At 38.2% G+C, this 24,605-nt stretch overlaps 1 protein-coding gene across 2 annotated transcripts in view; it reads right to left on the bottom strand.

The window, feature by feature from the left end:
• Nucleotides 1-24,605, bottom strand: part of ERICH3 (glutamate rich 3) — a 106,601-nt gene that overhangs the window by 27,835 nt on the left and 54,161 nt on the right. For both annotated transcript variants that reach the window (XM_060622022.3, XM_078451781.2), the window contains 4 exons: nt 22,518-22,698; nt 14,677-14,863; nt 8,108-8,406; nt 2,926-3,162 (listed from right to left, as the gene is read on the bottom strand). In XM_060622022.3, coding sequence (XP_060478005.3) covers nt 2,926-3,162; nt 8,108-8,406; nt 14,677-14,863; nt 22,518-22,698 — 904 coding nt within the window. The remainder of the gene's footprint in view (nt 1-2,925; nt 3,163-8,107; nt 8,407-14,676; nt 14,864-22,517; nt 22,699-24,605) is intronic.

Here is a 24,605-nt window from a genome sequence, read left to right as displayed (position 1 = left end):
GGAAGAAGAATCCTTTTATTAGGGGGATTTTCTTTACTTTTAGATAAATAGATATTTTCTCATTTGGAAAAATCATAGTTCTGTTGTTTCTCCAAAATGCAGGCTCTAAACTTAAGTAATGTTTATGTCTTGGCTCTGTTACTTTCTGGCTATGTGAGTTACTTAATCCCGCCATTTCCAAGTTTATTTGAAAAAATGGAGATGAAAAGAAAAAGTACCTTCCTTTTAAGATTGTTTGAAGTAAATCAGATAATTCATATAAAATATTTGGTATAGTGCTTAGCACTGAGTTTTAATAAACAATAAATACCTTTGGAATACCTTTCCAAACATAGGGTTCCAATTATTTATATGCAAGCAGTATTCAATGATAAAGCTTACCAATCTCTGCCTGTTATTCAATAATTACAGGTCTAAATGACTAAAGCTTTTCCTCCAGGAATATCCAGGTACTGCCTACACCCCTCTCTGTTTGAACATAAAAATTAATCTGTCATAGAAAAAAATCCATTTGATCCCAAGAAAAAAAGATGATTAAGCAGCACAAAAATAATCCCAGATGCCCAACTACTGAAAGAATGTATTGAATCTTCATGAAATCAGCCCTTGATAATTCTCCACCATACTGAAGAAGTGAAAAATTGAGTCCTTTGTGTTTTGAACCAGTTATATTTACATGCAAACACATTTTCAAGTATTTTCCAGGTTCAAGTCATTTGTACAGCTTCTTTAAAATTTGACTCAGGTGACATCACTTTTTCATAGAATTCTTTAACTTTCCCTATATCAGATAGTAATGTAAATTTAAATTCGATGCTCACATTCAAATTGAGGGGGAAAAAAGCTTACATATTAAGCATGCCTGGAAACATAAAATATAAGTATTAAGAGAAATTATAGAAAAGGGCTAGTTTAAGACTTCACAAAAAATATTTCAATGCCAGACCGTTAATCTTGAGTAGTTCTTTCAACTATAATGAAAGTGACAGCAAATCTTGTTTTCAAGTTTACTAATAGTGAACATCATTCTAAATTTTCACATCATGCTTCACTCTTTGCTTTGACTGTCAGGAAACTCAGGGTTAAATTTTTAGTTCAAGCTTATTGATGGTCTCATCTATGGTTCCTAGTAAAATTATCTTCCCTTTTACTCTAAATTATTTCTGCATGTTATTGCCTTGTATATGTGTGCATGAAATTTTAGAATAGGTTTGCTTAAATTCTTTCTTGAAGAGAGTGAAACTATAAATATTTGCTCTTGTGATTACTTGATTACTGAATTTACTTTTATTTTATATTATCCTAATATATTTGCTGAATTCAAAATTTTGAGATTTAAAAAAAATATTTATTTACTTTTTGGAGAGTGTGAACAGGAGAGTGGCAGAGAGAAGGGGACAGAGAATCCAAAGTGGGCTCTGCACTGACAGGAAGACAGTAGCAGTTAGCCTGATGTGGGGCTCGAACTCACGAACCGGGAGACAATGACCTGGGCTAAAGTCGTACACTCGACCACCTGAGCCACCCAGGTGCCCCCAAAGTTTGAGATTTTATACAGAAAAAATGCTGAGAGCTGGAAAGAATGGTGAAAATAGACAGCAATTCAAAAAGTCATCATGGGGGCACCTAAGTGGCTCAGTTGGTTGAGTGTATGACTTTGGCTCAGGTCATGATCTCGCAGTTCCATGGGATTGAGCCCCTTATCGGGCTCTGCACTGACAGTGCAGAGCCTGCTTGGGATTCTCTCTCTCCTCTCTCTGCCCTTCCCCTGCTTGTATGTGCTCTCTCACTCTCTCTCAAAAATAAATAAATAAACTTTAAAAACAAATAAAAAAGTCATCATGATATAAACTTATTTTCTAGCCCAACACAAACTACAAAGACATACACATACTTAAATATGACAGTGTTACGGTTATAACTATTAATGTTCTGGATGTACCAGGAAAGATCTCTGATTAACTAAGAATCACATAGCCTTGGCCAAACCCTTATGGGACAAAGCAGGAAATCGGTTCCTTCTTTGACCAAACATTACTTCGGTAAATTGACATATTAAAAAAAGTCTTCAAATGTTTGAGATAAGCCTCAGATGATGGTTTCTTTGTCTACCTGAAAACCTCTCTGTATTTTTCCCATGAACACTCAGAATCATTTTTAGGCTTAAGGACTATGAGGAGGTCTCCTTTGCCATGAGAGGTGATCCTTACATGAAACTAAGACGTCAGCACCCTGTGTTCAGGTAAGTTAAGACAAAAAAGTGAACCTAAGGCAGGAGTTTTCAACTTTCCCTTTAACTGAAAAGGAGCTACTTTTCATTTTTCTAAGGCCACAAAATGGTGTGTGTATATGTGTAAGAGGGAATTCTTTGGGATTAAAAAAAATAAGAAAAAGAAAAAGGAAAAAAAAAGGAGGGGCACCTGGGTGATTTAGTTGGTTAAGCATGACTCTTGATCTCTGCTCAGGTCATGATCTCAGTTTGTGAGTCCAAGCCCTGCTTGGGCTCTTTGCTGACAGTACAGAATCTGCTTGGAATTCTCTCTCTCTCTCTCTCTCTCTCTCTCTCTCTCTCTCCCCCTCTCCTACTCATTGTCTCTCTCTCTCTCTCTCTCTCTCTCTCTCTCTCAAAATAAATAAACATTAAAAAAAAGGAGTAACTTTCTAAGTAAACAGAAGACATGTCACAACAAGCTTTACCTGACCCCTATTAAAAAATCCCAGCAAACTAAGGAAAGAGAAGGGGTTAAGGACCCACCCCGTAAGTTGGGTATCTATGGAAGACTGATTGATCAGCATCCTCTGGTTAGGGAACCAGCCTCTAAAAGTTCCCTTAAAAGAGGGTCATCTCATCAAATATAAAGAAAAGAAAAGTAGTCAGCATCTTTGCTGAACAGCACACATCACATGGTAAGTAGAACAACTTGCCTTGTTTCTCCTCCTCCAGCTCACTGTCAGAGCATCCGTCACCTTCATCTTTCACATTGTCATCAGCATCTGCCGCCTTCTGCCACGAGGTTTCACTCTCCTTTGCAGGGTCTAAATGATCTTTTTCATCATCTGAGGGTGACTTTGACATCCCATTCATTTGATCATCAGCCTGTCCTTCTTCATTAGCTTTCTCATCTTGTTTCTCCTCATCTGCTTCAAAATCTTCTTCATATTCTGAGAAAAAAAATCTCCACTATGAGAATGAAAACAGAATCCCTGATACTTAAGCCATTTTACTTTAATGAGAACCTTGACTCCATGACTTTCTCTTCTCTGGGCCTTCCTTCACATCTTTTTCACACAATTAGTGAACATGGAAAACTAATAGCAAATGATCAAAGACTGCAATCAGTCACATATACAAGAGCACAAAAGAAATAAGGCTCCAAATGACAAGCCTGCAACCTAATGAAAGTTCATTTACAAATGTACATCATCATCTACAATAACCAAAATGGACAAGAGAAGAACTTGATAGAAAACAATAAATTAGAAATAAATTAAAAATAAAGAGAACAGGGTTATAATAATGAAAGTTAATTTGGAGACTCAGTGAGGTCATATTTCATATGAAGAATGTTCAAAATATTTGGATATCAAGTTAATGAATAGCGAAGTGGAAAAATTCAATTAATCAAGTCCAAAGGCCCTGAGAAGTAACACCATGAATAGCACATTCTCTGAGAACCAAATGGACATCAAGAAAAGGCATTATGAGGGATTCTATACCTAGACCAGAACCCAAATCATATGCATTATTCATCCTTACAGTCAATGAAATAATTACATTCCAAGGATAAAAAAATTCTTATAAAATAGAACATTCCTGTCACAGCCACTAATTTGCTTCATTCCCTACAGAGGTGCAACAAATCTGTAGCAGAAAAAGGAAATTGTCACATCAGATAAACTCCAGCTGTCCCTTGTGGTTATAATTTTTCACCTTTCATATTTAATTGTTCCCCTTTTTCCTCCACCAACAACTAAAAATCTTGAAGTGACAACATGCCAAGGATGGAGAGCAAAAGGATTTCATGCAGAACCAATTAAGCACATAAACAATTATCTTTAAAATAAAAATTACAGGGAAAATAAAGCTTTCCTCATTTTGTGTGTTTTAGTTATTAGATATTCTGGCTTCCTTTCCAGTGGTGGGGGCCTCTCAGGTAATTACTTGAGAGCTACCCTGCTGCAATGAAAGAAACTTAATTTAGAAATGCATGCCCTGTGCATATGAAGAAAGCGCTGTTAATGCAGAGATTGTATGAGGGAGATGTAAGGGGAAAAGTGAAATCAGAAACTGTAACGAAGAAAGGCAAACAAAGAGAATTCATCACAAGAATGTTTTCATGAGAGAGATTTAATATGGGGAACATGAAATGCAAATTATTATCAGCAAAACAAAATTATAAATGAACAAGAAGATGAAAAATTTGGCTTATATTGCATGAAACAAATAGGAAATACTAATAAAAACAAATATTTGGATCCAAATATTTCAGACCAAATAATAGAATAGTTCCTCACTTGGCCTAGTTAGCTATCAATCAATAAGCCTTTATTGAGAATCTTTAATGTGCAAGCAGATAAAATAGCAAAATAAGAGACACTACAATAACACAACCCCTGCCATCAAGGAATCTCCAATTTTTGTTGAGGAAATAAGACTCAGGTACAGAAGAGATAACTGTACTCGTAGTAGTTTTTATACATGGTTCTCAGTAGTGTTAGTTTCAACACTACTGGGCTTGATTGCCTATGGATTTTTATATAGGACTCATGATTAATTATATGAAATAATGTCAAATGAGTAGAATGGAATTTTTAAAAAAAGGGCAGAAAGTCATCTGGAGATCTTGGAAACTTCATACAAAAAAGAATTCAAGTTAGCTACAGAACTTGCATGTGCATGCATACACCCCCCCCCCCCCCCCCCCCACACACACACACGAGGAAACACAGGAATCTGTCACTTTACAGATATTTCTTCCTGGTCACAGGATAAGCAGGGGGCCCAACAGAACATGAGTGAATTGCTATAATTCCATCAATAGTATTACATAGTGGTGACATATGAGGGTTTTAGAAGCAGGCTGTCAGGTGCCGAAGTCCAAGTTAAAACAGTCGCTAGCTGTGTGACCTTAGGCAATTTGCTTAATATCTTTAAGCTTCAGTTTCTTCATCTGTGATGGTAGCTCCTGCCTCACAAAGCTATGGTCAGTATTAAAGCAATGATCCCTGGAACATGCTTAGTACAGTGTCATGGACAATATGTGTCTAGCGATTACTAGGGATTAGTAGTAATAGTGATTGTGATTGGAAGTAGAAAGAGTTGGTTGTAGACCAGGAGAAATACACTTTAATGGAGGCACCTGACTAAAAGTGCAGAAGTACTAGGGCCCACAATTAGGACACAATTGCTGTTAAATTACTGAAGCAGAGAATAAAATTAAAGGAACATGTAGTGAACCATAAAAATAGTCCCTACATCCTATTTTACAGGACCTTCTGTGTTTCTCTCAAAGTATGGGCTTCAAGGCTGTCCTGGCTTAGCCCTACCCACTACTGCCTTCACATCTAAATAAATATCATCCCTCCATTAACCACAAGTGCTCAATTAGCATGGCAGCTCAAAGCCATATACTTTGTGTTAGCTATTCATGTTCTCAATATGAATGAACTGGTGGCATGCTTTCTGGATTCCTTTTCATATTTCTTCTGTTTCTCCCATTTTATCTTCCTTCTTTCAGAGAATTTAATTAGCTTGTTGTTTACCATCCTCACTAATGAGGAAGTGAGTCGACATAAGGTTGACATCAATCCAGCTGCAACTCTCTCACGCTGACCTCCACTCAAGTTTCCTGCTGCTCTTACCATCAGTGGATGCTCTGCAGAGAGCAGAAGCCTTGCTGCTACTATTTTTTCTTCTTCTTTTTTTAAAGAACAAGTCCATTAACTAGCCAACACAGAAGAAGACCTTAGGAAAAGCTATAAGCATGAAGTACACTACTCATAACACTGGCCATGTTGGTTTAAGGAAAAAAAAAATGACGAAAATGAAAAGCCTCTCTTGAACATAGCTTTAATAAAACTATATGTCTTGAAAGTTAAAACACATAAAAACACAACCCATTTGTTAATCTCTCCACTATTGCTGTTGCCATAGATCATTTTAAATTCTCAGTCTAAGATAATAAAGACTAGAAGGGATCACAGAGATAAACTGAGTCAAAGTGTTATAAGTGAAATCCATTTTAAGATGATCATGTTATTTCAGTAATGAACAAAGTGCAATGTTATAATAGCTCTGTAATTATTCCCTGGGATTTCTGAACCCTTGAGCAAGATGAGATGAGAAGGAAGTACCTGGAATCTGCCCCTTGCCTGATGCCAGCTCTTCCACAAGTCACCCCAGCCCACAGCTCTGCTCCCCTAATCCTGCTCTGTCTCCTTGCTGTAGGAGGGACACCCAGGCAGCTCTCTCTTTCTGACTCTTTGACATATCACCCACAACCAGGCAACATCTAAAATAGCTTTTACAGAATAGGAGGTTGTACAGTGTGGGAAGTCTGGGTTTTTGAATTAGATAGGCCTGGCTACTAGAGTATGGCAGAGTATGTGGCCCAAAAATACCCACTTTGGTATAAGATTATTTTGAGCTTAAAGCAACTGAGTAATAGTAGATGTACGAAGAGCCCTCTGCCCTCTCCCTAAAAGCACAGCATACATTTTTGAAGGTGTCTCCCCTCCTCTCTCTACCAAGATGGACACAAGTTAATCATAGGAGACAACTTTAGACCCTTATCAGCCCAGACAAAACACCAAAGGAATCAGCATAATAAACCTCACTGAAACTAGCCCGTATATCATTAGTTTTGCTACATATTTGCCTTCCCACAATTTGCTGCCCCAGAAGCTTAGTCCTTTCCTTTTTTCCTGTCACTTCTCTAAAAATGATTGTTCTTTTGTAAGATGCCACATAAGCCCAAGTTCTAACCACCCCTTTGAGTTACTCAGCTGAGTGCTCCTGCGTGTATGTGTGATGCACATACTAATAAATTTCTTTGTTTTTCCCATTTTAACCTCTTTTGTCAGTCTAATTAATTTATAACGACCCAGCCAATGAACCTAAATGGGCCCAGGAAAAAGTTTCCTCTCCTACACTATGAATCTTAGTTCTGCTGCTTTCTGTCTGTATTCCTTAGCTTCAGTTTCCTGTCCTGTAAAATGGAGGGAATAATAATATCTATCACAATGAGTGGTGAGGATAAAATGAAATAGTGTGTGAAAAGCTCCTGACCTGGTGCTCAGTGCCTGGCACTTCCATTATTGTTATTATCACTACTATACATATGAGTGAGTGTGTGTGTGTGTGTGTGTGTGTGTGTGTGTGTGTGTGTGGAAAGAAAAAGGAAGGAAGGAAAGGAAGAAGGAAGGGAGGAAGAAGAAGAAGAGTGCAGGAGAGGAGAGAAGAAAAGGGGAGAATAACAAGGCAGACAGATAGGCTCTAGGACCCCAAGCCTATGTCAACTGTTTTTAGTTATGGAATACTCTTATTGCTACATAAGCATCGATTTCACCAAAGCAAGTACATGGAAATACTTAAAAAAAAAAAATGGTAAAATTCTATTTGGTCAACCTGGTCTCTCTCTGTAGAAGTGAACAGACCTTCTGGTTCACACAGACATAAACTCCCCTTCCTCTCCTGCCCCTATGAGCATCTTCACCTCTCCAGAGTTAGCTGCCTATGGACTATAACTGAGTAACATTTAATAAATATTGTTGCAAATTTTGATAATGGGTTTTTATTTTTATTTATTTATTTATTTATTTATTTATTTATTTATTTATTTTGAAAGTGCGATTGTGTGGGGGAGGGGTAGAGAGAGAGGGAAAGAGAGCGAGAATTCCAAACAGGCTCTGCACTGTTAGCTCAGAGCCCGACATGGGGCTTGAATGCACAACCACAAGATCATAACCCCGGGATCATGAACTGAGCCCATATCAAGAGTCAAACACTTAACCAACTGAGCCACCCAGGAGCCCCTGATAATGGCATTTTAAAGACGTAAGCAAAACAACAATAGCAACAACAAAAGAATTCCATGTTATCCATTACCGTATTTAAATATATTTTCCTGGTCATCTTCACAAACATCTTGTCCTGGATTTCCTTTACGTTCCATTTCTTCCACAGCTGTTCTCACTTCTCCATTCCTTGTTTTTTCTTGAGCTGAAAAAATGACTGAAGGGGAAGTTTTGCTCCCCACCATCTCATACCTTCTTGGTATCATGTACCCTCTATCCTTCCTCAGTTTCCCCTCACCTTTCTTTAGTTCTTCTCTTTTCTCAATATTCTTTTCTTTCCTAGGTTTTGGTGAAGTTGGATTTTTGTCAAGGCCCATTGCAATAATGCACCTGTGAAAAATATAAACACAAGGTGATGCTTAACCTGTATTTATACCACAGTGGAACCTCAGAGCTTTTTAAATCACTTATTTCTTACACCAGTAAAAAATGTTATAAGAAATCTTCTTATTATAGTACACATAGTTAATTAGAATAAACTCTTTTCTCCTTATTAATACTAAAATCTTGTAAGTGAACACAGTATTAACAATTTTACCCACAGTAATAAACAAGAAAACAACTTAACAACTAAGAACGGTAGTTTCAAACTAAAACTTGTGACTTCAAGCATATTTTTGGCTTTATAATGGAGTCCAGTAAGCATATCATTCAAGTCCTTAAATGAGAATTATGTGCGAAAAGAACATTCAGGTTTATAAACATATGGAAGCTGAGATAAAAATAATCGGAAGAAGAAAGATGTCAGTCTTTGATAATTTGTTATTCCAACAACACAGCAACAAAAGACCTACATACAAGGTTGACTCTCAATAAATATGATTGATTTTTTAAGAAACATATACAGTCAAATGTTGTTGTGCCCTTTAAGTAAACACCTCGGGAGCCTGCATGCTTATTTTAATAGAACTGTCATCATTGTTTTTAGAATGGCCTTTTGAAGCCTGTACAACAATCTTTTTTTGACTTTTCCCTGCAATAAGCTCTTTTTCTTTGGAGATGGCAATAATTTGTAGAGGTCATAAAGTCATTCCAAGTCAAATCTGGTGAAATAAACATATGATCTGAATGTACTGAGACATTAAAAAATATTTTAAAAATCAGTTATAACAAAAGTAACATGAATAAAACCTTCTATAGCTTTTTTCCTATCTCTGAAGTTAATATTGAAATAAGAATTCCAGTCATGACAATAATACAGACATTAATAAAAATATGATTGTGATAATAATAAGATTCTTGAGCATTTCTTCTGTGCCAACCTCTTTGCTGGGCACCATATACACATTTTCTTGCAGGATTCATTACCCTGCCCAGAACAATAAATTAAGAACCAACATCACAACTTTACAAATGAGGAAACTGAGGCTGACAGTTGCCCAAGCTCACCCAGCAGGTTAGTGATGGAGGCAGAGTCTGGCTCAGGACTGCTAGACTCCATCACCTCCCAATGAGGTACACAGATATTGTTAGATTACAGCCCGCTCAGATGAACAGCCACATGGACAGATGATACACTGCTGGGCTGCCCACTGGGGAAAGTGCTCACACTCTTCCCCAGAAACTAGCACAAACTGGAGAAGTTTTCACCAAGGCTTAGAGACAATCTGTGACCTGAAAAAGGTGCCTGGCAGTTGTCAGTCTCCACCATCCTTCTCCTCTAGCACCAGTTGCGTCCCTTTCTCTACAGGTTACATGACTTAGCGGGAAACTGAGTCAATATAGTGCATAGGTGAAAACAGATCCGAATGCAGTCAAGACGTGTCAGTCCAGAAGGAACAGAAATAATAAGTAAAATTTGAATCAAGGTGAATCAGATCCAATGGAGAGTTCTTGAACTAAAGATTTCACTGAATTTCAGCCATTCCCACTCTAGAAATAGCAAAGGAATCAATTATCCCAGCTTATGAGAACTTAGTTATATCACTTATCTTTTCAATATCTCCCCACAAAATAAAGCTAAAAGGATTTGCACTCAAAGTAACTATCAGGCTGCAAAAAATGAGATAATAAGAATACACTTACCTCCCCCATATTAAGCATGATAAATTCTTGACTGTAATGATGATGTACTTAGCACACCACTTTCCTTGGAATAAAGGTGTCATGAATCTTCACAGAATATGATTACTAGCACTGCCTTCTGTTCAAGCTGTTCTTCCCTTATCAATGGCAACACCAAATCCATCGATTTGGGGCTTCTGATATGCTGTTACTTTTAGTTTATGTTGTGGCTGTGTGGAGGCTTTGATGCCTCCCTACTGCACGCACAGACTTTTTATTGCCCATCTGCTTGAGGGAATTGGACGAACAAAGTGAGCAACATCTGTGCTCTCCTCGTCACTGACTACCTATTTGACTTCTGAGTATAATTTGAGGTGTTGATTTTGATTACTAAAGCTCAGAGCTGTCTGCGTTCCACTTGGCTAGGCAATTCTTCCTCCTGGTGTTCCACTCTAGCGACTGGAAATAACTACCTTGTCTTTTCAGTTTCCATGACTGAGGGATGGGTGCACCGGTGGAATCTCCACACCTGTTGGTGACCGCTGCTGAGCCTTTCTTGTTTTCTGAGGACCTCAAACAGGTAATTCCTAGTCATGTTCAGAAACAGAACTCCCTCTTGTTGTATCAAACACTTCCCTCCTCATAACAAAAGTTCCAGAGTCTGTATTTTTTTTAAATGTTTATTTATTTCCAAAGGAGAGAGAGACAGAGTGTGAGTGGAGGAGGGGCAGAGAGAGAGAGAGAGAGAGAGAGAGAGAGAGAGAGAGACAGAATCTGAAGCAGGCTCCAGGCTCTGAGCTGTCACCACAGAGCCCAATGCAGGGCTCGAACTCACAAACTGTGAGATCATGACCTGAGCCGAAGTCGGACGCTCAACCGACTGAGCCACCCAGGAGCCCCTGGAATCTGTATTTTTAAAATGAGTTAAAATTAATTTAATTTTTAACAAATTAGAGGAATTAATGTACACCCCTTAAAATGGCTAAAAGTGGGGCACCTGGGTGGCTCAGTCGGTTAAGCACCTGGCTCTTGATTTTGTTTCAGGTCATGATCTCACAGTTTGTGAGTTCAAGCCCTGCCTCGGGCTCTGTGCTGACAAGCATGGAGCCTGCTTGAGATTCTCTCTCTCCCTCTCTCTGCCCCTCCCTGCTTGCACTCTATTGCAAAAATAAATAAACATTTAAGTAAAATAAAATAAAATAAAATAAAATAAAATAAAATAAAATAACTAAAAGTGTTACTGTAGATATGATCCTGCCAAAAAGTTATATAATATTACAAGTGAGTTTATATATATATATAATATATAACATATAATATATAATATGTAATATAATATGTAATATAAAAGTAATAATATATATTATAAGTGATTATATTATATTATATTATATTCATTATATTATAAGAGGGGTGGTTCTCCACTGGAGAACATTCACTGGAGCTGTGCAGTGTAGGTGCTTCCGGAATAATCTGAGTAGTCTCATGTGGGGCAGACCCAAACAGGCAAAGCTCTAGCATATATCACCCATATATCCCTGCCCCATTTAAAACATTCTGCCTTGACTTCTATTTGGTCTGCAGCAGGGAGGCATGAAATGACACCACACTTTTCTACTTTGGCCATGCACACATTTCATTTGGAGAAATGATGATGAAGCCAACAAAACACTGAAAACCAGTGTCCTTAAAAACTATGCATTTTAGTTAAGGATAACAGGTCTTATTCTTTAATACCACAACCATTTTTTTTTTTTTATTATTTGAAAAGGTCAAAGAAAGAAGCTACAGTGAACCAAATGAAATCATATAAAAATTGTACAGAGACTATTAAGTGTTAAATAGGAAAGTAGAGGTCATCAATCAGATTTCGGTACTGATTATTAAACCTGCATAGAAGGTGTTTACAACCAAACATTTACAGCTTGGATTTATATAGTAACTCTCAAAGAATGCAATGTGTTTGTGCTTGGAGGATTGTATGTAAGCTCATTAGCTTTCCTAGGAGTTAAACAGAAATTTGCTATGTGACTTGCCCAACAAATATGGAGAAAGCGTGTTTGTGCTGGAACAGGAAAGCAGCCTCAGGTGGGTCCCAAGTATCCTACTATATTGCTGTAGACCATTCACTCTGCCACTTGCTGCATGACTCCTCCACACCTTTTCTCTCACCGAAAACCTCCAATCCCTCTCCCTTAAGCCTTAACCTAAGTTGATAAATTATTATTTGGCTGAAAAAAATAGAAACTATCAGCAGAGAACTTCCAGTTGGTCCCAACACATGCATCAACTTACCTCTCCCTCTACCCTATATGCCATCTCTCCTACAGTTACTCTAGAAGAATGATTCTCCTCCTCTAAGGCTAACGTCTTAATTTCAGCCCTAGATCCCACCTCCTCTCGTCCACTCAAGCCCTTGCTCCAGCAATTTCTCCCTCCATGTCATGCTTGATCAAATTCTTTTTTTGATTTTTGATATCTCTCTCTAGTGTATCAATTCTATCTATCACATATAACATATTACAATATCTCCTACCTTAAAAACTAAAAAGCCCCCTTTGGCCCTTACATCTTCCTTCTTGGCTGTCACCCAATTGACATCTTTTATAGCAAAATTCTTTAAAAAGAGTAATCTGTATTCTCTGGCTTTACCTCTACTCCAATTATTTGTTAAACCCACTCCAATCAAGTTTGCATTCCTCTTCACTACAATAATTTGTGTCAAGGTCACCAATGACCACCACATTACCAAATCATACTCAATCCTCAGACTTCATTTTACTTCACATATACACACATTTGACCTAGTTGATTATGCTGTTCTCTGTTCATTTCCAGGACACCATGTTCTCGGCGTTCTCTTTGTAATCCCTTGCCTTCCTTCTTAGGCCTTTTTCCAGTTCCTCTTTATCTCCTTCATCTTTAAACTGGAGTGACCTGGACACCAGACATCTCTATCTGCATTCAATTCTTAAACAGTCCCATCCCATCTTATGAGTTTAAATGCCATCTACATGCAAACCATTCTCAAATTTATATCTCCAGCCTGGACCTCTCACCGGACCCCAGATTCACATATTCAAACACTTAATTAACATCTCTGCTTGCATACTCATAGATGTCTTACATTTAATGTGCCCCAAATCAACATCCCTTCATTTCACTCCCAAACCTGCTTCTTTCACAGTCTTCTCCATCTTAGTACATGTTAACTGGACATTTTTGCAATTGTTCAGAACAAAAGCTTTTCAATCACCTTTAACTCTGCTTTTTATCTCATGCCTTGCATCCAATCCATCGATAAATCCTGTGGACTCTACTTTCAAAATATATCTAGAACCCAATCACTTCTAACTCTACCATTCTCTCTCCTCTGGATTAGTTTCCACTCTTCCCTTGCCCCCACCCCCTTGTTTATTTTTCCCATAGGAGCTACAGTCAAATCAAGACAGGTCATTGCTCAAAACCTACCTTAGAAGCTTTGCATCTCGCTTAGAAAAAGTCAAAATCCTTGCAATCACTTTAGGATGTTCCATGTCTTGGCCCTACTGTCCCTCTAATCTCGCCTTCTATTATTGTCCTATCCCTTACTTTTGCTCTGGCTACGGTAGCTTAAGCACACCAAGCATGCTCCTGTCTCATGCTCTTTGTATATTCTTTTCGTCTACTTCCAAAACTTTTTAGAGGGACTATTTAGGGAAAAACTATTTAGAAAACTATTTTTCTGATTTCTGCTCAAAAGACATCAAAGAGGCCTTTCCTGATCATCCTAGATAAAATAATACCACCTTCTGCCCCTTGTTCCCCTTAACTCCATATATCTCACTTCCCTGCTTTGTGTTCATCACTCTTAATGCCATCTGGCACCTATTAATTGGTTTACTTGCTATTTGCCTTCCCCCATTAGAATGGGCTCTATGAGAGCAGGAACTTTGGTTGGTTCACTCCTATTTTCTAGCTTGGCATACATTAATTCTCCATGAGTACATTCAGAAAAAAATTAAAGAAAGCCTGCACGTAAGTGTCCTAATTTCAAACAGAATGTCCAATATGAAAGCTGGTAAACAACAGTCAAAATTGACCTTTTATCATGCCTGAGATAAAAACCAGTCATTTCATTATGTCTGAGATTAAAACCAGGAGCATGAGAATGATAACCGGGCCACACCATAATGAAGCACACCTCTGGTATGACCTGTAATACCCAACCATACAAGACACATGCAGGACACATGCTCGGGAATTCCCCAAACCAGTTCCTAAGAAGACTGAGAATAAAATACCCTTTCTCTTTCACTTCAGAAACAGAATTTAAAGCAGTATGAGAAAGGGAGAGAGAGACAGACAGACAGACAGACTTTGAAACACCACCAGCTTTTACCCCCATTATATAATGCATCTGGAAATCTAACTCATATCTTATAATTTCAAATACAACACACCCGGTTATAGTAAGCAACCTTTAACTTAGACATTTTAGGCTCATCTACACTGATATCTTTGTTAACAGACTGTGCTGAGAAATGCATCAGTAGAAGCATGAAAAGAAAAATGTAGCAAGACTTGCCCTCTACCAGAGGACATTTGTTTCCATACTTGTAGCAAGGAGATGATCTCTCCACGCACACAAACCCAAAGTAGCCTCGTTTGCCTCCAAGTCTGGAACCTTTCCGATGCTTATATTCACAGCAGGAGCTCAACCTGTTCACTTGCATCCCATTCAGGAAAAAGGTGAGACTGAAGGGGAAACCATGGTGCCTTTTGGAAATAAACTGAAAGGTCTCTGGAATTAAAAAAGTAAATACATCAGTGAAAGCAACTGACTTTGGACTAGTATGTTCAAAATCACAGTTTTCTATTAGATAAGTACAATAGTACGCTCTAGATCACCTTTTTAACTTGAGGACAATTTTTAATCATAAGAACACCTTCTACTACTTTTATTTACAATAAATACTCCAAGGCATTATAAAAGTCTGATTTGTAATAAAATAATAACATTATATGAGCTCTTACTATGGCCGGGCATTCTGCCTGATGATCTTAGGTGTGTTATTTCTCAACAACCACATGAAATGAGAATGTTATTATCAGTAGTTATATGCAGAAATTAAAGTTTAGGAGGACTCAGTAATTTATCCAAGATCATACAGTAAGTAGGACAGTTAGTATTTGAGTCCAAATATCTCTCTTGAGTCCATCTTGCTATGTTAGCTACTGTTAAAGTATATGACAAAAGGTTACTGTGAGCTCAGTAATGCTTTTAAATAAATTTGTATTTTTAGCTATGACTTGAAACAGCCTAATACGTATGGATGAGGGGGAGTTATTCCACCTCCAATTCATTCTCAATTCTGCCTGGATTGGTTTCTCCCACTTGCTCCCCCACCCACCCAAAAATCCCACCAATGAATTAAGAACCACTGCTTGTAATTAGTAATTTTTAATCATTCCAAGTCTTTATAATGCTCTTTGAAAAGGTTTCACCTTAGAGAGCCCAAATTCTAGGTCCAAGAAAACCCTATTCTACAGAATGACTCAGAAATCTTCTCATGACACTTCTAATGTTACTTCCTACAAAAGAAGGCTCCCTGGACTCTTCCACTTGCACTAATAATGGGGTTGATCATTTAATCTCTCTGCATGTACACCTTTCTTGTTATTGCAGTATTTCAATGTATAGTAAAAATTTGGCTGTACCACTGCTTCTCAAACTAGTGTGCATCAGAATACCCTGAAAGGCTTATTATAACGCAGATTGCTGGGCTTCCTGCCAGCGTTTCTGATTCAGTAGGGCCCAAGAATTTGCATTTCTATCAGGTTGCCAGGTGATGCTTGCGATTCTGGTCCAAGGACCATACCTTGAGAGCCCTGAAGTGGATGTCTGTGACCTGCATGCTTGTGAAATCCATGAGAGCTGGAACTCATCTTCCTCACCTTTGTTTCCCCAGATCCCAGGACAATGGCATAGGAGGCCCCCGATAAATAATTAATTCATTATTACTTTAACCTGTTTCTTTCACTGTCATCTAGAAATACTACGTTTGGACCACGTTCTGCTCCTAAAAAAAAGTCTAAATCAGATGCAACTTGTATAAAGAACAGAATTATTGAAAAAGTAATTCCATTATTTACACCTTAGTATTTGTGATGCAAAATTAAACACACTAGGGAGGAGAAAATTGAAAAGTTATTGTCTAGGGAAACTAAAATACAACAGATTTAAAAATCTACTTGTCTTTTGGTGCCTGAGTGGCTCAGTAGGTTAAGCATCTGACTCTTGAGTTTGGCTCAGGTCACGATCTCCTGGTTTCCTGGGCCCCAGCATTGGGCTCTGTGCTGACAGTGCAGAGCCTGCGTGGGATTTGGGATCCTCTCTCCCTCTCTCTCTGCCCCTCCCCTGCTGCTCCTCTCTCTCTTTCTCTCTCTCGAAATAAATAAACCGTTTTTTAAAAAAGTTCATAAAAATCCACTCTTCTAAATGACATATGGGCTCCTACGTATTGACTAGAAAGCTAGTTTGGCTGCTTTCTTTACCGAAATTTGAATGGGACATTAATGTGACAATGATCTATTCTGCTGCAGCATCACACACTGTAACTACCTAAGTTCCCAGCCTGGGAAGAGGGTATAGGCAATGAAATGCTGAGAACGGGCACAGGAGATGAACTGCTAGACATGACTGCCTTTCCATTTTGTACTCATTTGGCTAGAGAGCACATCCACCTATTATTCCATTTCTTTCATTTTTTTTTCCAAACTTACTGAACAAGAATTGGCACCATCTGCTTTTCTTTCCTTGTTATCTATTTTTTAATTTTATATTTCAGTTTTTTTAATGTTTATTTTTGAAAGAGAGAGAGAGAGAGAGACAGAATGCAAGTGGGGGAGGGGCAGAGAAGGAGACACAGAATCTGAAACAGGCTCCAGGCTCTGAGCTGTCAGCACAGAGTCCAATGTGGGGCTCGAACCCACGAACCGTGAGATCATGACTTGAGCCAAAGTCGTACACTTAATTGACTAAGCCACCAAGGTGCCCCTAATTTTACATTTTAAAATTTATTGATGCTTGGCAACCCTGACTTAATGGTTTCTGTGTGAAATGATGGAATGCATATAAAACAGAAGTCAGAAGATTTGGGTCCATGTCCTAGTTCTTCCCTTACAAGTTGAGTGTCCATTGGTAAGTCATTTAATTTTGCTGCATTTCAGAATTCTCATCTATAAAATGAGGATGGCCGGGGGTGGGGGTGAAGGAGTGGGGTGGAGGGAGTGACCCAGTCTGCAGAGTAGTCTTAATTAAGGATTATATAATGTCTAATGTTAGAAGGCATTCCAGACTATTTGTAAAACGTGGTTATTCATTGTGGACTGGCAGTGGTTCACACTGTTTTAGGCACTAAAGAGTAACTAAAATACCAAAAAAATATCAAATATGGTCTTCTCCCTCAAGAAGTTATAATTTAGCAGGAGAGATGAAAATAATAGACCAGCTTTCTGGAGTGAGGTCACCAAATCCTCTCCCCTTAAAATTTTGTCTCTAAAAATGGGCCAAAGACTTAAAACAAACTGAGCAGCAGTTATTCATCAAAAATGACTGAATTTTATGTAAGAACAGAGGGAGTCTGAGGCATTCTTGCCTGGGGCTGTTCCCCCCCCCCCCCCCCCACCCAGCCACCATTTCATCACCTCGTTCTAATATGGTAGGGCAGGCCAGAAATAACCAGCAGCTTCACTGTCAGTGGGGGCTGGCTTCATTGGGAGCAGAAAACAAAAACTCCTTGGCCAGTAGCATTACCAGTAATAAGTAGCAATCTTGGAGGCAAGCTAACGTGGAAGGTCAGGGATTCTGCTAGCTGAGACTGTATTTTTAATTAGGGCAAGCAGCAGGCCAGTGGACTAGTCAGAAATTTAACAGGGAGATGCGGGCCATAAGGCAATTATAGACACATTCAATAAGCTCTCAACACATCCCCAGCTAACGGGAAGTGGCATGGATTGGAGTAGACCCAACCTATTCACACATCCCTGACCTGCTCAGAGCTTCCATCTGTGAACAAAGAAAACACAAGAAAGCCTGGTGGAAAATAAAAGTTAAAGCAGACTTGGAAACTGCCTGAACTTTGTACTCCTGAACCCATTACAGCGGGTTGAATATTGCCCTCTAAAAATCCATGACTGGGGTGTGTGCAACTCAGTCGGTTGAACGTCCAACTCTTGGTTTCAGCTCAGGTCATGATCTCAGGATTCGTAGGAATGAGCCCCATGTCATGGCTTGGGATTCTTTCTCCTTTCCCTCTGCCCCTCCCCTGCTCATGCTCTCTCTCTCTCTCTCTCTCTCTCTCTCTCTCTCTCTCTCTCAAAATAAATAAGTAAACATTTTTAAAAAATAAAAATAAAAATCCATGACCATCTAGAACCTCAGAATGTAACCTTATTTGGGTATGGTTTCTTATTTCTTTGGATAAGTAATGAAGGGTAAAGATGAAACTATGTTGGATTTGTTCTATCAAACAAATCCAATGACGGACGTCCTTAGAAGAAGAGGACCCAACACTGACAGAGACACAGAGAAGAATGACATGTGAGGACAGATACAGAAATGGAATTGCCAGGAGATGGAAGAGTCAAGGGAAGATTCTCCCCTAGAGCTGCTAGATAGAGTATGGCCCTGCTAATACCTGATTTTAGACTTTTGCCCTCCAGAACTGTGAGAGAGTTAAATTTCTGCTGTCTTAAGCCACTAGTTTTGAGGATTTGTTACATTAGCCCCAGGAAACTAATTCACCTACAAAGAGATCCACCAGCAGAAGTTGGAGGCTGTAGTGGTTCAAAGTGTTTGAACACAACTTCTGACAAATCACTAGATGATCAATACACTATGAAAACACAGGGATAACCCTAAGAGACCAGCTGAAAAATAAAAATAGATAAGATCTGAGCAGAGACATCACACTGGCTGTCTACCAAGGAGAGGGGGCATGGATTTCACAGATTTGTTTCAGAGAAGTTACTAAAGAACAACAAAAACAGCAAGAACAATAACCTTCAAGTGGGAAAAGTCAGAATCTAGAATCCACAGCTGCTATATGATCAAAACTATTCTGTTTTCAACAACAACAACAAAAATCAAAGAACATGTATGTAAAAAACAGAAAAGTGTGATCCTTACTCAGGAAAAAAAAGGCCATCAAATCCACCTCTAGGAATCTACTCAAGAGACATGACCAGATGTCTGCACAAAAACTTGTATTTGTAGGGGCACCTGGGTGGCTCAGTCGGTTAAGTGGCTGAAGGGCGTGAGTTTGTTTGGGATTCTCTCTCCCTCTCTCTCTCTGCCCCTCCCCTGCGTGCACGCTCTCTCTCTCAAAATAAATAAATAAACAAACATAAAATAGACTTAAACAAACAAAAACCGAATTAGAAATAGTACGAATGTCCATGTAGTGGAATGCATTCAGTGGTACAAGAGAACAATTATTGATAAATGGTATGAATTAGACGACTCTCAGAAACATTATGCTAAGTGAAAAAGCAAGACACAGATACTGCCTATTGTGTGACTTCATTTATATGAAATGTTCAGAAAAGGCATATTTGTAGAGATCGGAAGCAGATCAGTGGCTGCCTGAGGCTGGCTACAAAGAGTGAGGATTCTTTGTCAATGGGCACAAAGGAACTTTCTGAAGTGATAGAGATATTCTGAAACTGGTTTGTGATCATAGCTGCACGACCCTATAAAAATGTTTAAAACTCAATGAATTGTACACTCAATAGATGAATTTTATGGAATATAAGTTACACCTCAGTAAAAACTAAAAACTCAATATATATAACAAGTAAAAGAAAAATAAAAACACAGTTACTCTAAGTCACAGTGTAATGAAATGTTCGGTTTTCGGTGGAGACTAAGAGCCAGAGCCATGGAGGGAGGGATAAAACGGTAGAAGTCAGCTGAGAAAGCCTCACAGCCTCAATCTGATTCTTAAAAGATGGGTACGATTTGAATTTAAAATCCTATTTTGAATTTAAAATCCTTTGTCCTATTTCAGACAAAGGAAATAGCACCAGAAGAGACAAGCTAACAGCATGGGGGTGGGGACACGGCAGCGCCACCGGTTTGTGAGGGAGTAATGAGGAATGCACAAATCAGTACAGCAGGTTATGAAAATATGGGAAAATGGGGCAGAAAAGGAAGGGATTATAAGGGGCCCAGAAAAAAAAAAGTTATTTTGCTCTTTGATTCCACATGAACCCAGGAGGCCAAGGTTTTCCTTGTTTGAAAGGATGAACATGGTAAATAAAAATGCCTGTGAAGAACCAGACTCTTTACAAGCAGCAGAAAGAGTCCGTGACTTCATAGGTGTACCTAACAATCAATATGAGGCTTGATATCTACACTCAAACTGTAAGACATCAATGAATTACTGTGGGAATAAAAGATGCACTTGCCACACTCCTAAATAATTAATTTTATTGTTATTTCTCATCCCAAAGCAAGACAAATTAACGAATGCCACATTTTTAATTAGTTTACTGCTCCAAGCAGAACGTTAAACGCCTTTTTTTTTTTTAAACAGAACTCTTCTAAAAACCTATTCACATTTCACTGAATCATGCACAGCTTTGATTTGTAAAAACGGGCAGATTCTTTTCAGTCCAGCTAAATTGCTAAGATTGCTGAACCGCAAGTCAACTCTGAGCCAACCAACTTTTCAATTTTGAACAATTACTTTCCTGGCAATCAAAGGGCAAGCTGAGACAAAATTATTGTGTGGACAGGATTCAATTATTTAAGCTCCCATTCCATCCTATTATTCAAGTCCATCAAGTGACACAACAAAAGTCAGTCCCAGGATCGATATGTATGCAAAACAACACTTAGCCAAGTCACACTCTCCCTTACTGGTTTTGCACCGTTCCTACAGAGTATGTATCATCTCCCAGAGAAGCATTCAGCTCCCCACTTCTTGTTTTTGTTTCATTTGTATGTACCATGTTTTCCAGTGGGCAGAAAGGCATGTAGGCATCGTCTGAAATAAAGCGTGATCCAAGACCCAGGAAAAGTTTCATTGCATTTGTTCCAATTGTAGACTATAGCTAATTTCAGCTGTTCTTCTAAATTAATAGTTGAAAGTCACACTTTCAAAAAATAAGTCTATCTATGCCACTATCATTAGGGGTTTCATGCCACTCATATTATGAAAACGTAGGAAACCCTTTGCACTGATTGCTAACTGAGCAAGGATCCTGCACCAATTCAGAGGCCCAGTATCTGCTCTTGACCATGCCCCAAACTGTACATGGGACCATACGAAGCCACTATATCTCTGGTCTCCTCATTTTCCTCACCTACAAAGTGGAAGGAATGGACTTTCAAATGCTATGACAGAATGACAAAGTAAATTACATTCCAGCAAAGTAGAGAAAATGAGGAAAAATCATTTCTAGAATATACTGAGGATTATTTTTTATAAGTTTTACAAATTTTTATAAAGTAAAAGTTAAAACTAACATTCAAGTGTTTACTCTTTTTTTTATGTTGGAAAGTTTTATATATGTAATCTTTAAATCTGTTTAGTTTCTTTTTAAGTACCTGAAATTTTTAAAATTAATAGTCATTATTTTTGAGTGATGAGGGAAATCAGAGAAGCCAAAAGTAATAATTCCATGCTTGCCCCCAATTCCTAAGACTCCCTATACCTATATCAAGATTGCCCAAGTGTAAATATTTCTTTCAGTTAGTAAAAATACAATAACTTTCTAAACAGAGTTTCTTAAACAAGGAAATAACAAATATAACCCTATATTATATCCTCGTCCTTTTAACTGCTACTCCAAAGAACTAAATATTGATGAAAACCATTTCAGTACAATATGAGAAACCCTGTATTGAATATAAAAATTATCTTATGGTAAGAAACATGGATTTATGATCAAATGAAAGCAGAAATGTACTAAAATCCATCTAGCCAAATTCTGCACCAAGTTATTTAGGTGTGATTCACCCTGAAGTTTATTGGATTTGTGATTTTATCTCAACATTTTTCTAAAGAACAAATTGCCAATCTGGTATTTTTCCCTTAGAATAATGTGTGATATAATTCATTATGGCAAGCCAAATAGTTAACTTGTAATTTGGGGGACAGTTTATTCGTGCAACATTTTAATGATCATATATCTCTATCCCAAAATTAATCTGTTAGTGGGTTAAATCACTCCAAATTCTTTCTTCCACAATCTTCAAGAGTAATTGCTGCTTCGGTTTCAATCACGGAGCAGTAAATCTAGATTTACTTTTAGGCAGCTGGTTTATAAGTCCCTGGATATGCATAATTTCATAGAGTGATTGAAGTCATTTTGATATTATATCAACGATAGCTTATCTATAGCATCAACCTCAAGCAACTTAAAAAAAATTCACATTTCAAGTGTACCTTTTTCAAGTAGTTTGCCTTTGTAAACACAAAGGTTTTCCCCACCACAGTGTTGTTGATAAACTTTTATTTCATCCCGGAAGTCTGGGTGATCATGAGATAGGTGCACGTTTTTCCCCAAATAGATCATTGTAATAGCTGCATTACTATGCAGTGGTGTTCTGTGAACCTTTCTTGAATCCTAGAGTAAACAAAAGAAGGGGACTTATTAATTAATTACCTTCTAATCAGAGGGTAATGGTACTGTAATACGAGGAGTAGAGAAGGCTCGTTTTATGTACCTAGCAACAAAACCTTTATAAAATGTCAACCTTCGCAGTGCACAAAAAGTCAAGCCCATTACAAAACAAATCGCTCTAATAATTACATGCATTTTGGGTTTATATTTTTCATGTAAATGCCAGGGGTCTGGACAACGTTTGTCACTTTTTATTTTAGTTGTGTATGTGTTTTACATACAATGAAAATACCAGAGATGCCAAGATGAAACTGCGCTTGGTTCTTTTAGCTGATTCTTGAATCAAAATTCAAATCAAAATAATTAAATACCGGTGGCATAGTTTTGTTCTAACTTGAATTGATTTTGTGATTTAGCAACTGTCTTTGCAATTGAGTGCTTCATCTTTATACTTGAGCACTGACAATATATCCTTCCGTGATCTTCTATGTGAGAGGGGGCCGGCACATGTCCGATTCCTTCTACGGTTGCTCTGGGGATTAGAGACATGTGCTATATGCCTAGGACTCTCCGGTTTTACAGGAGACATTCAGTTCAATGAAAAACCAACATTATTAGTATTATTTTTAATATCAAACAGTACACCCAATCAAAAAAGGCTGTTCTAGGGGCGCCTGGGTGGCTCGGTCGGTTAAGCGGCCGACTTCGGCTCAGGTCATGATCTCGCGGTCCGTGAGTTCGAGCCCCACGTCGGACTCTGTGCTGACAGCTCAGAGCCTGGAGCCTGTTTCGGATTCTGTGTCTCCCTCTCTCTGACCCTCCCCCGTTCATGCTCTGTCTCTCTCTGTCTCAAAAATAAATAAACGTTAAAAAAATTTAAAAAAAAAAAAAAGGCTGTTCTATGGTGTTCACAAATTTAGAACATAAACAATAAATTGATATGCCAGAGATGGAAAGAAATGTCCTTTTTCTTGCCTCCTGGTTTGTATTCGATTTTCACAATAATGAATGAGCAAAGAGTTTAATCTCTAAGAGGAATATGAGGAAAGAGAAGCAGAAAAAGGAAGAGGAGGAGACAGAGAAATAGTCATGTAAGAATACTGTCAGATCAAGAATTATACAGAGGCCAGGCAATAATTTTAATCTACTTCACTTTTCTAAAAATCAGTTTTCAGCTAAATGGAAAATGTGAAGAGACCAACTTTCACTGAACTCAAAGCAATTATTTAAGTTTGATTTCACTGAATTACGAATGCCTTGGAAACATGCATTTTTTTAAAAATAACAAAGCTACAACAAAAATTTCTGAAGGAACTCCTAAAATATTTCCAACTCCAAATCCATCCTCTTCCACTTCAGAGGATTCTTTTTTCCTCATTCAATTCCATTTCTCTGAAGCAAAAACCAGAGGAAGTACATCTGATTAAATGAAATTCTGCAAATGACAGTCTGAAAAGTATAAATGGGGAAGGAATCCCAAGATTTAAAATTTAAGCAAATGGTCTTGTCTATGGCAGACAGAGCTCCCAAATAGAGAGGTAATCACCAGAAATATTTCAGGAACATCAGTAGCCATGAAGGTAAATCAGCAACCTGGATAATTCTTTGCAGATTAGAAACATCTCTCTGAGTCACAGTGGAAAGCAAAGGGGTGATGGCAGGCCTGACTCCAAGTTGCAAAAGCATGCCACGTTTGCTCTGGCCCGGGTAGCTGTGGAGCTGTGACATGCACTTGTGCGGCCCAGTGCACAATCACCCGCCTACAGCAAATCCAGTTCCAAGCTCCCACTAGAACATTTAATGATATGACGATTAAATAAGAGCATCTCCTTTTTGTCAAGCAATACTTTCTAACGTGGCACAGATTCAGAAGTAGCCCTGTGAGCTTCTGGGAGATAAGCTCTATATAA

This window comes from Panthera onca, chromosome C1 (genome assembly GCF_046562875.1).
Source record: "Panthera onca isolate mPanOnc1 chromosome C1, mPanOnc1 haplotype 2, whole genome shotgun sequence".
Taxonomy (NCBI): Eukaryota; Metazoa; Chordata; class Mammalia; order Carnivora; family Felidae; genus Panthera; species Panthera onca.
Note: the sequence above shows the minus strand (reverse complement) of the source record. Positions and strands in the feature narration are given on the sequence as shown.